Source organism: Nicotiana sylvestris, chromosome 3 (assembly GCF_000393655.2).
Source record: "Nicotiana sylvestris chromosome 3, ASM39365v2, whole genome shotgun sequence".
Taxonomy (NCBI): domain Eukaryota; kingdom Viridiplantae; phylum Streptophyta; class Magnoliopsida; order Solanales; family Solanaceae; genus Nicotiana; species Nicotiana sylvestris.
Window position 1 is genome coordinate 118,506,033 of NC_091059.1, and position 13,080 is coordinate 118,519,112.

At 33.5% G+C, this 13,080-nt stretch overlaps 1 protein-coding gene across 5 annotated transcripts; it reads left to right on the plus strand.

Annotated features, from left to right (window-relative positions):
- The first annotated feature begins 1,395 nt into the window (after positions 1-1,395).
- On the plus strand, positions 1,396-7,192 carry LOC104241773 (uncharacterized). Of its 5 annotated transcripts, none has more exons than XR_011406163.1 (10): positions 1,396-1,598; positions 1,730-1,858; positions 2,047-2,086; positions 4,197-4,272; positions 4,356-4,556; positions 4,663-4,875; positions 4,997-5,416; positions 5,512-5,744; positions 5,864-6,182; positions 6,858-7,192. XR_011406163.1 is itself a non-coding variant. In XM_009796711.2 (7 exons), the coding sequence occupies exons 1-7, from the start codon at positions 1,556-1,558 to the stop codon at positions 5,372-5,374; spliced, it is 1,080 nt and encodes a 359-aa protein (XP_009795013.1). In that variant the 5' UTR covers positions 1,396-1,555; the 3' UTR covers positions 5,375-5,525. The 5 variants fall into 5 exon arrangements, 1 of the variants encoding a protein (XP_009795013.1); XR_714814.2 differs by having other exon boundaries at positions 5,512-5,566; positions 5,669-6,182; XR_714816.2 differs by having other exon boundaries at positions 5,512-5,566; positions 5,679-6,182.
- The last annotated feature ends 5,888 nt before the right edge of the window (positions 7,193-13,080 follow it).

Below are 13,080 nucleotides of genomic sequence, written 5' to 3' on the forward strand. Positions count from 1 at the left end.
CCATGTACTAAAGTGTAAGGGTCAAGCTGCAGTTACACAAAGGCAGCTGCAAGAACAAAGTTACAGAAGGGCAAACTCTGCTATAACCACTCCAGCCACACCAAAGACACAATCCACACTGCTATAACCACTCAAGCCACACCAAAGACACAATCCACACCAAGCAACTAAGCCACAACATGCATTAATTGAAGTGATCAACTGATATTTTGAAGACTTAATGATGGATGTTTTTGTTAACTGTCTATGGTAGACAATATTTTGTAAAGCTACTTCATTATGGATGTTTTTGTTAACTGCTTGTCTGCCTATAATGGACAATGATATTAGTAGTGGAAGTACTGTTGCAGTAATGGTGAATTATAATTTTTTGACTTGAATGTTCCGTTTGTCAATATATTTCATGAATTTTTTTTACATCAACACAAAATATGTAGCCTAAACCCAGGAAATGACAGAATAAACTATCAATCCTAAACACATAATATAAGAGCTAACATTAGAACAACTACAACCGCAATCAGCAACACTGAACTTTGACCTTTCTTGTCTTCTCTGACAATGGCATCGATCACTCTTTTTAATAAGACTCGCAAGAAGAGTCTTGTAGTGTTCTTACTCAATCGAAGGATCAACCCATCGGAAAAAGCCACAACCTTCACCAATCTCATATCTTCGACAACCTAGGAACCTTCTTCCAGGACTGGTGGGTGTTCGTGACATTCTAAGATCTGTAGCAACTCCACAGTAATACAAAGGTTCCTTCTTCGTTGCTGAAGGAGAAGACACGAGAGTATCTATTATTTCTTGCCGGAAAATAAGAAAAAGATAGACCTTGAAAAGAAAAGGAGATGACAGAAATGGATGGGCAATGAATAATCCTAGGAAAGAAATTCAATTTTTGATTTTTGAAGTTAATACGAGAAAGAAGAAGACATCAGATTTGGATAGAAATGAGCTTCTATCATGTTCAACAATGGAGAATGAGGTAGAAAGAAGAAGATGGCTGTTAAAATAGGCCACAATATTACCATTAGGCTTTTTTCAACTACCCTCACGCCCCTTACATGCGTGTGAATCATGCACTAAAGCCAAATATGACACATAGGATCAACATCCTGTCATAAGCTATATTATTCCGATTCGAACAAGTGTAAGTGTTTACTTGGCAAATTGATAAGTTTGGGGATCGAAATGACAAAGTGACACACGTATAGGTGTCATTTAGGCTATTGTGCCATTAAAGATTGAAAATGAAGTAAAATAAGAGAGGAAAAATGTTCATAGTTTAACATTCGAGGGGGGAGTATAACGTTTTACATTAAGATGGAGGACTAATTTTGTAAACAAAAAACACAAGCAGACCCACAATATTGGCCCCTCCAAGGGAGAAGCAACCTTTGTACTCTGTTGGCTCGAAGTTGTCATCAAAGCTTCGACGAAACCCTAATTTATAGCACCCACCCTATAAACGAAGAGAATTCACATCCAATTTATGTAAAAGTTCTTCAATTGATTCCATTTATCCCTGATATTTGCAGTTATTTTTCCAGCCATGGACGCTCAGAGAGCTTTGTTGGATGAACTAATGGGCTCAGGTGTGCTATATTCAACTAGTTGTTCCTATTTTATGCTTAATATTTTTTTATTTGCTATAAAAATTATAGTTTTTGCTATGTTTATACAGACGAGTACCAATTTTGATATTTTGTCGTTTTTGATTTTGTAGCTCGGAATTTAACTGAAGACGAGAGGAGAGGGTTCAAGGAAGTTAAATGGGACGACAGAGAAGTTTGTGCATTCTATATGGTTCGATTTTGCCCCCACGATCTCTTCGTGAATACTAAGAGCGATTTAGGTCAGTTCCAAAATCTTACTCTCCTCGATTTGATTGATGAATGCTAGTAACTGTTTTTGGATTTTTGCCAAAAGAATTGTTTCTTTTAATCATGAATATGATATCTGGGATAACTTTACTATCTGCGTTTTAGCTAGTGAATGGCGTCTTGAAACTACTCCTGATTGTTTTTGACTTGTTTTATATAGGAGCATGCACGAAAATTCACGACGCAAAGTTGAAGGAAAGGTAAGATTGAATCTTTCTTTGGTTCTCTGGGACTGACAATTTTTTTTTGGGGGCTGAAACTCTGAGATATATTTCACGCCTTCATGCAGAAAATAATGAAACTCTGAGATATATTTCACGCCTTCATGCAGAAAATAAGTTAGCTTTCCTTGGCACTTCCTTCAGCAACCAAATTTAAAAAAGAACTGATATACTGTTATCTGCCAACGCAACTTATGAGGTTTCTACCTCTAGTATTTCTATGCCAAGCACATGATGAATAGTTATTCGTAATAATCTTAACATAATAATTTGGGTCAAACAAGTTCATCAAGACACTAGGAATGACAAAAAGGTTGCTCCTTCTACCCCAATCTATATGGTACTATTATTTTTTGAAGAGTCAAATGGTCTTGGTTGATGCTAGTGAAACCCTGCTAGAATTCATAGTCTCTTTTGTATAGACACACTGTGTTATTTTTATTTTTTTGGTTATTTTCTGGGATGTAACCACAGCACTCTCTTAGCGCTGTTTTTTTATATCTATAATACCTTACCATTTCAAAAATAAAAATAAAATGGTCTTGGTTAACTACATCCTCTTTTCAAACATTTCAAATATCTTTTATCATAAAGGTTTGTGATTTTGATTACTTCTTATGTAGTTTCCAACTTTCCATATTTCAAAGAGAATTAGAGTGATTTCTGAATTCACAAATAAAATAAAGATTGTTCTACTCTAGTACCCCAAAACTTGTCATTGTTTTTAGGACGAAAAGAGTAGCTCTCTTAAACCTATTATCTTAACATGATGGAGGAAGAAAGAGAAGTTGAAAGCTTGAACTTCAATTGGTGGGTACTCCTAGCACCCTCGAACTTTTTGAAGATGAATTGGTTTCCAAATGTGTGATCAAACTTCTTGTGAATATGATGGTATATACTTTCTTGATTCAAAATAAATATATTAGAAGTTATGCTGATACTTTCTTTATAAGGATTGCAAGTTGTCGAAGGTCGGAGCTTAACTTGAATTAACCTGCAAATTATGTAAAGCAAACAAGATTTCAATCTTGTGGTAATTAACATAAGCAAGATTCAACTTCTTGTATCCCCTAGTTTCAGCTAAGTTCTTTCCATGGTAAGATCATATTATCAAAAGTTTTGAATTAACATTTCAGCAACCACAGTCGTTCAGTTATGTTGGAGTTATGGTAGTTGCATGACAGTAGCCATACTTGAGCTGGAAAGGGTGAAAAGGAATCCTTTAAAATATTTTCTTTGATTAGTAACCGAGAGCAGCAGTTGGAATTCTGTACATGTGTTGAAAAGCTTCCCCATAAAGCTTAAACACTTCCATGCTCATAAGTCAGTACACCTGAAAAGGTGTTTTAAAGCTGTAAAATCACGCAGAATGGTACCATGAAAAAGGTTAAAAAATGAATGTAAAACTGTGATAGGTTTATAGGAATTCTGTATGACTATTAATGAACAGCATCCTTTTGGTTCCAATGTCTTTATCTTTAAAAGGTAATTTTGTTTAGGTTCTAATGTAGTGTCAAGCTCAATGACTTCCATATTTGTTGCTCTGTATCGGCCAATCAGCGAATCCAATATTTTAGTTTATACTACAGCTTTTGTTCCAATGTCTTTTTATTTAAAAGGTAATTTTGTTTAGGTTCTAATGTAGTGTCAAGCTCAAGGCCTTCCATATTTGTTGCTCTGTATCAAGGCCACTCAGCGAATCCAATATTTTAGTTTATACTACAGCTTTGGTATTGATACATGTGCATGTTGACTGCGGAATTGTAGTGAAGTATGACCTTGACTTTTTTCTTTGATAGAAGTCAAGTTGGTAGATTTTGATCGCTCTCCTTTATGAGGAAGTACCAGCCTATACCTACTATGGTTAGGTTGTACTTCATAACAATTTCATCTCTTAAATCATTTACTGGTGTATTAGTCATTTCTGTTCGAATGAAGACCTTCTAGTGCTGAAGCTTGACTGGTTTTACCTACCTCTCCAGAAGTCGCTTATCTCACAGTTTTGTGCATGCAAGAAGATTGTGAATTAAGCGTTCTCATTTATGCACTACTATTTCATTGTTCTGAAAGTTCTTGTTTTCTTCTTCAGTTTTGAGAACTCTCCAAGACATGATTCTTATGTTCCCAAGTTTGAAGCAGAACTAGCCCATTACTGTGAGAAGTTGGTAGGTTTTTGACTGATGAGTTTCCGAGTTCTTTTCAACTTATTCTCTGAATAATATCCGATATACTTAATTTGTTATCATAGGTGATGGACTTGGATAGGAAAGTTAAGCGTGGTCGGGAACGCCTTGCTCAGGAGGTTGAAACTCCCGCACCTCCTCCAATATCAGCAGAAAAATCTGAGCAATTATCTGTTTTGGAGGAGAAGATTAAAATCTTGCTAGAACAGGTGGAGTCTCTTGGTGAAGCTGGGAAAGTTGATGAAGCTGAAGCTCTCATGAGAAAGGTTTGGCTGATATTCCTCTGCTACTAATTCATTCTTGTTTTGAATTTTGCAATATCATGATGGTAGAGTTTCATGTCAGTATCCGAACTTCTTGACATTCATGTAGGTGGAAATGCTAAACGTTGAAAAGACAGCCTTGACTCAGCAATCCCAGCATAACAGTGCACTAATGATTGCACAAGAGAAAAAGATGGCTTTGTGTGAGACATGTGGTTCCTTTCTTGTAGCAAATGATGCTGCAGAGAGGACTCAGTCTCATGTCACTGGCAAGCAGCATGTTGGCTATGGGATGGTTCGAGATTTCTTGTCCGAGTACAAGGTACTTCTCACTAGATTTTCATTTTCTCTTTTCCTCACGAAACCACATAGTGCAACTTATATGTTTTCTGCCTTTTGTTGCAAAAGATATTCTATGTAATGGACTGTAATATTGCTTCCAGGATGCTAAAGAGAAGGCAAGGGAAGAGGAAAGATTAGCCAGGGAGAAAGAAGCAGAAGAAAGGAAAAAGCTGAGGGAGAAAGAATATGACAGCAGACGACGAAGAAGTGACTCATCTGACAGGGACAAGTATAAAGATCGAGACAATGACAGGGAAGGGGATCGCTACCGTGGAAGAGATCGTGATCGTGACAGGTCCATTGACAGAAATGGCAGAGGAAGCCGTGATTTCGAAAGGGCGTCAGGTTGGAAACATGGGAATTCCAGAAATGGGAGAAACAGAAGCAGGGAGAGATACCGGGAACGTGATAGAAGCAGGTCACACTCTCCTATTAGACATGGTTCCAAGAGGTCCAGGAGTCCAGTTCGCAAGTATTAGAAGATTATAAACGTAGATGTCTGAACTTTGAAATTTGAAGAGGTAGACATTTTTATAACTCACCAATCTCATGAATGTATGCTTTTGAATCGTAAGTGCCATTGTCATCATGTGTGAAGCTGTTTTTGTTCTCACAGCTCTTTTGAGACTATATCATCTCCCTATCATCAATATAATTAGAGAAGGGTCGAGGTAGGTATAACTTCATTGCCGTAACTCTTTAATGATCTATTTTGGTTTAACGTATTCAGAGGTTTTGATCCCTGCTCATCTGGGGTCACCAATTCTATGAAGTTAAAAACAGATTCATTAGTTATGCATGGATACTGCTGCTAGAGGGAGATCCTTGCATGGTTATTCCTTAAATGAGGTAACAACTTTTATTAGTTGCGGATTGCCGAATGACTTGTTGGCCATCGTTGGTTTGGTTCCTTTATCTTTTGGTCATTCAGATGATAAAACAGAAGTTCTTTTCATTTGGTTATTCAGATGGCTCAGAGCAATTTAGTGCTAATTGTTATTGCATATTTGGCGTCATTGAGGTCATGAATATGAAAGACTCCATGTAACTTGTCTATCAAGTATCCTCAAGCTCAGATAGGTAACCTCTATCCTGACATACTTACCATCCCTCTACCTTCTTGTGTGGAGCTAAATTCATGCAGGCAGCATTTTGGACATAAGGCGGCTAATGAGTCTAATGCGCACTCGACAACTGATCATTGAATAGATAATATAGTTGAGAATATTAAACAAGTGCTTATTGTCCACTTGGATTAGTGCGTGCAGGCTTTGGCATCATGTATAGGTATCTATCACTTTCTTAAGACTTTTCCTCTTAAAGTATACACTATAGATTCCCTTCTGCAATTTATTCATTGCAAGAGGGTGCGAATTTTCAGCTCTGCCAAAGTTCTAGATTCTGCGGGGGAAATTATGGCAAATATAGCTATACTAGGTGGGCTAAGGCCCGTGCTCCCAGTATTATGATTGTAATGGTGGCCAGGCATTGAATAGCATTTTGCAAGCTCTCTCTTTAGGGGAGCAAAAGTTAAAAAATCCGACTTCCACTGTAATGAAGAACAGATGATATAGTATCCATAATGACTTTTCAGTATCTCCATTGGAGTCCTTCAACAAGAATTACTCAAATCTAGCATGAAGTTGAGCATCATGTTCCTCCACTCTGTAGAGAAAATGTATTAGCGAAATTTCTTGGAGTTTTGGCTAGAAAGCATTTTGTTGAAGGATTTCAGAGAAAAAATTGACTCGAAAATCTTCCCATGCAAATCCTAAGGTTTATTGTATTATTTTGTTCATTTTTATCTTGATTGTCAAAAAAGTTATTGACCAACAACTTTTTTATCATTAACATATAGTCATTACGGCTAGTAATTGAATTAATCACTGAATTTGTCAAACGTAATCTTGTAATGTTCTTGGTACTTTATTTACATGGTCTAAAGATTGCATTATCCTGCAGCAGACATAGAATCCCCTGAATGCTCCATCCACATGGGCAAAAGTTCCATCATTTTCACTCACAAGGATCGAAGTATGCATAGAAAGAAGGGGTGGGTGTTCGGGCAATTCGGATTGGATATGAAAATTTTGGTTTGGATTCTTGGTTTTCGGATTGAAGATGACAATCCAAATAAGCTCGGATTGGATTGGATTTTTTAAGTTCGATTTTTAGATTAATTGGTTTGGATATTTTGAATTTTTGGTTTTGAGCTTATAAGTGGAGATGTTTCTTCCTTTTACAAAAATGAATATCCAAATGAAGTACTAATGTTAAATTGCATGAAAAGTTCCTCATTCTCAGCGCATTCATCTAATTTAAGTAATAAAATTATTATCAAGAAAATACAACAGACATTAATACGACTGATAAAAAGTAGCAATAGTAAAATCATGTCCAAATAGATAGTATTCTTATAGTAACTTAGTAGTTAATATTGAATATGAGATAATATCTAATGGGTAGGGTATTGAATGTATTACTATTGGCATTTGGATAATGGACAAAATATAAAGTATAAAAATTTTGAATTTTCGGATATCCAAAAATCTAAAGTACCAAATCCAATTCCCAATTCGAAATTAAAAAATTTTAACAATTAAATTCAAAATCCAAAGAAATTAGATTTCGGGTTTGTCCAAACTATGTCCATCCCTAGCAGTAAAAGCCTGTTTGACCAAAGCTTCTTGGAGGCTAAAAAATATTTTTTTGGGTTAAAAAAGTACTTTTAAAAAAAATTGAGGTGTTTGGCCAAAACAGAAAAGTAGTTTTGAGTAGCACCAGGGGCGGCTCAAGCATATACGAGGCCTAAAGTCAAAGTTTAATATGAGGCTTAAATTTTTAAAAAAGAAAATTAAAAGATATGTTTTTATTCGAAGTCTATTCTTCTAACTTTTTGAAATATAAAGTTGTTTATAGTTTTTTTTATAATCGATTTTCTCTAATAATTGTTGCTCGATAGATAATATAACCAACTTATTTAGTCTTTCTTAAGATATTGTTGATCTTAGATAAGATTTTACAAAGCAATAGAAGTATAGAACTATTGGAAGCTTAAAAGTATTGTTGAACACTTAACTAGTGAAATTTTGGAGAAAAAAGGTGAATAATGAAATCTTGGAGAAAGAAGGTGAGTAAGAATATCAAAGAAAAGGACAAAAAATATGTAGGATTTTATGAAATATGAAGAGATTGGAGAAAAAAAAAATTAACTCGGACAAATTAAGAGATAGCAAATTTTAATGGAGTAAAAAGTGGAAATCTGAAGATTGGGAAAACTATTCATATACCAATTTTTAAGTAAGTCAAATTATTACTTTATTTATATATCTAAAAGGTTTTCTTTCTTTTATTAAAAGCTCTACTTTTGTGTTAAAAGTACTAAATATTACTTTTTAAATACTTATGAACCTATTATTTTTAAAAAGTATCCCCCCCCTCCCCCTCAAACTTGGGCCCTAAGGCACAAGCCTTACTAATCATAAGGTTGGAGCCGGCTCTGAGCAGTAATGGAAGTAGTTTTTCTACTTTTGAAGAAGAAGCTGCAAATTCTAACTTCTTCCAAAAAGTAAAAGTAGAAAATTAATTTATTCAAGACAAATTTATCCTTACTACGACCATACCTTTTTATAATAGCATCCTTATATAACAGTCATTCACAATAAAAATCAAGTTTTCCTCAGAATTGTTTTTCTAGTTCATATTTTATCCCTCAATAATAGTTTTTTTTACCTATAACAGCAACAACCATATTTATAGCAAAACACTCTTCATAAAATTACCTCTTTATAAAATCCATGTAGAATCTCTAAGATTACTAATAATAATTCTGAAAATCTACACACAATCTTTTCTATTGAATAAAGTTTCCATATTGCATAATATATATGATTTGAAGATCTGCAGATGATTTCCTTCAAGGGAAAACTATCAGATACTCTTTTGCTGAAAGTTTGGACACAAATCTTGCCAATTCAAAAGTTATATTGCTAATAAGATAATGAAATCTATGAAAGAAACTACAATTATAAAGTTCTTCTATCAATCTTGGAAGAATTTATTTTTATAGTAGCTTTAAAATATGTACTTTAGAGTTTAAAGCTTTATACGTGTAATTATGAATTTATTAATAATGTGTTGGTTTTTTTAATATTTAATTAGTGAAATATGCATATCTTTGAGATTTTTAATTTGAATAATTTTTTATCTTTTATGTATAATAATAATAAAAAATAGATATTGATTTTTGGATAATTTTTTCTATTTAACAACAAAAAAATATTTAAATGTCAAATGCTGTTATAGGTGTATAATTATAAGAATACAAAATACTAGAACAAACGATACTGTTATAGAAAGGTTTGATCGTATAAATTTATATTTCTCAAATTATCTCTCATTAATTTAATCTTTCCTTTTTTTTTATCTACAATCCCTTTATTCTCCTTTTCATTTTCACCGTATTTTATTCCTTCGCCTATTCCTCTTTGGAATAGTATCTATTATAAATAGGTCTCTTCTTTGTATGCAAGATATTAGATATTATTATTGTGTTGGATAATTATATTTTATATGATTAAATCTTTAATATTTATATTTATTTTAATTAAATAATAAATTTAAAATTTATTTCTCTATTTTAAATAATACTAATTCTAAAGCAAATTTTTATTGTCTTTTTTTTCTTCATAATTTGACACTCAAAAGTGCTTTTTGAAAATATTAGCCAATAAAATTTATTTTTCAAATATTGCAAAAATCACTTTTCAATGAATTGACCAAATATAAATTATTACTATTCAAAAGTATTTTTTTCAAAAAACACTTTTCAAATAAATAATTTTGACAGCCTTGCCAAACAGGCTCTAAATGTTTGAACGGAGAACGTTGAGGGCAGTGGATAATTTTCAAAGATTGTTCATTGCTTTTCCTTACACTGGTGAACTTACCGTGCATGCGGTTATAAAGGATCACTTTAAATTTATGGAATGATCTTTTACTAATATTCAAATGTTTAACAAAATTTAAAAATTACGTCATGAAGAGCTAACTTAAAACTTTCTAGTTCTTTCATATTATGTATTGTTTAAATGGATGAAGATAAGAAGAATAGTTTATTTATTTTTTAATTCGCATAAAGGATTCATAGTTTACTTTGTTGGTTGTTTGGTACAAGTGCAAAGGATGTAAAAGAAGCATGATTTTTCATCTTTATCTAATTTAAAAGTGATATAGAGAATTTAAGTGAATATATATATATATCCCAAAAAATGGTTTTCAAAGTCAAAGCAATAATTTTATATGACGGGCCACAAGCAACCGATTCAATCCGGAAGATATAAAATTTTGTTAATACAATGTGATAGAGAAGTGAAAAATAAATTCAATGACAGATAATATAATAAAAATAAAGCAGAGAAGAAAGAATTCTTATTGAATGATCCTTGATAGGATAATGAGCCGAACAGAGCTTGAAGGGCCGAATTATGGCTAACTTGGGAGCAAGATGCTATGAATTACAATGTATAGAATTGTAGAGAAGAAAATTAGATTTCCCTGATGGTGGTAAAAGTATGTCTATTTATAGGGCTAAATCTAAGTAACTAGTCTCCTTGAATTTTGGGTCCATTATGAGCACTTACTCAATCCATCCATTACTTTTGGAAGACTTGTAACAGCTGTGTAAATGCTGAAATTCCGTAACTGATGAGTTAATTCCATAACTGATGAGTTAATTCCATAACTGATGAGTTAATTCCGTAATTAATGAGTCAATCTCGTGCCTGTTGAGTCAATCCTGTGCCTGTCGAGTCAATCCCGTGCCTGTTGAGTCAATCTCGTAATTGATTGCCTTGTTCTGACCGTTACAATCATTTATTGTATTTATTAATAATTGATTTGTAACTGATGGTATAATGATGGTAAATCCCAAATAATCCGGGATTAATTTATTCCTTCATCATTTGTAATTATGAGATATTCTCCCGCGCCTGATCTGGGCTATTTCATGATGATCAGTTCCGGGGCTAACAGGCACGGTATGAGTATGTTCGGTCCCAGGGGTGTTTCACATATTATCTTTACGTGTCATTCTTCACTTTTCTTCAAACTTTACTGACACATGTCGCCATTTAATAGACCCACATGGCGAGTCTCATTTTTACTAATACAGATAGTCCCCCCACTTTCCGATTACTCACTATGATGTGACCAGGAAGTGGAAGATTTTATTCTTTTCATACTTGCCTCTGCCTCATTAAAAACCTTGCCAGAAAAACCCAATAGGGACAAAAACCGGACGAAGGAAAAAAGAGTGCAAAACTTAGATATTCGGATGATAACTCCGTCGCTTATGTTCCTTTCGTCAATAATCGGTTGGTTTACCCCTGTCTTGTTTCGGGGTTTGAAGACAAATCTTTGCCTTATGTTTGCAAAGTTTTATATATATATTTCGGCTTTATTTTCTGCCTATTTTAATGTTTGGGTTTTTGTTTCACCCTTTAACTTTGCATTAAAAATGCTTCAATGCTCCGTGACTTTTTTGAATAAGCACGAATTATAAAAGAGGGCCCTTTTATGAACGACACTTAATGAAGAAGACGTCTCAACTTCATAATGGTGTAAATATACAAAAGAGAGATAGGAATTTTCACATGTTTTTCTTTAACAATGTTTTGAAGAAAGTTTTTACATTTAACTTTCATAACAATTCACATGTGTTTGTGTATCGTCTATAACTCATTTTGCAACTATTTTTTCTTTTAATAGGTTCGATATAAGCTTGCACTCGTAACTGTTTTTCTTTTGCAACATTTTTTTTTGAATTAGTACAAGGAGATAACTATTTTTGTTTACAACAGTTTTAAATATAAGGATATGAAATTTTACCCATAACTATTTTTATTGATAACAGTTTTCAAATGATACAAGGGTAATGCTTTTTCATCCGTAATTGTTTTCAGTTACAACAGTTTTTGAGTAAGTACAAAGATGTGCATTTTTACCCGTAACTAATATTCTGCCTTTAACCTTTTTTGAAACATTCGTTTATATTTACAAATATGTTTTCAAAGGTTTTCAAGTCAGGCTTGTGTTTTTGGCTCGTGACTTTGCTCTTAACTTTCGATTTGTTGGGTAGACCTTAGGCTTGACGTGAATTTTGATTTTTCTAGTCTTCTTTGCCTTCCATATATATAGTCCCCAAGTGTTAGAGCTTTGAAGTATGAAATCTCGAGCATTTGATTATTCCTTCCACGTGGTCCATTTCCTGAAAAGGAAAAACATACGGGACTCGAAGGTATATATTTAGATGATGACTGCTTAACCCTTTTTTTTTACCAAAAGGGTTGTAACCTAGACCGGGATTAATACAGTGTTCCTCGTGTCTTTCAGGTCTAATATCATCATTTGGTATTTTAGAGAATTTATCCGAGTACTAATTTTTTTTGGCACTTTAGAAAATTATTTGAGTGCTCATACTTAGTCTTTTAGACTTAAAATATATATTTGGATGCATCGTTACATGTGCGATGTCTTAATGTTGCACCTTTGGGTGTGTAACTTTTATATAAAAGAGGGCTCTTTTATATACTTTAAACGCTATGAAGAGGACGTCTCCTTTTCATTCAGGTGTAAAATAAGATCGATTGATTCGAGTAGACTTTTAGTTTGAGGGAATATTAATCCCGGTAGAGAGTATTGACCCCATTAAAATTTATGGGAGTATTGACCCCGGTAAGACATTGAGTTTGAGGGAGTATTGATCCCAAATAAATATATATCTTAGTAGATTTGTCCTGAAGAGACATTTAATCTGATTGGATTTTGAATCTAAATTGGAGTATATGAACATACTTCCAAGTAGAGAGGGACACATGTCCGAAATAATATTTGAGATTTACGGAATAATCGATCCGAGTCATAATACAATTAGCCATTAAGAAAGGCTTAGATATTTAGCTTGAATGGTCGTTGTTGGACCGAATATAAATCGCGTGTTTGTTCAAAGTGAACTTTATTCTGGTGGCTTATTTGCATACATATCTTGACTTAGATGTAACACTCTCGTTTTTTATCGTGGGATTCTTGACTCTGACATGGAGTTCTTGATCCTTTTTGTGTATGTGTAGTATATGTATTTTTGAAGAACTCATTCAACACTGTTTGAAGTGTTTATGCTTGATAT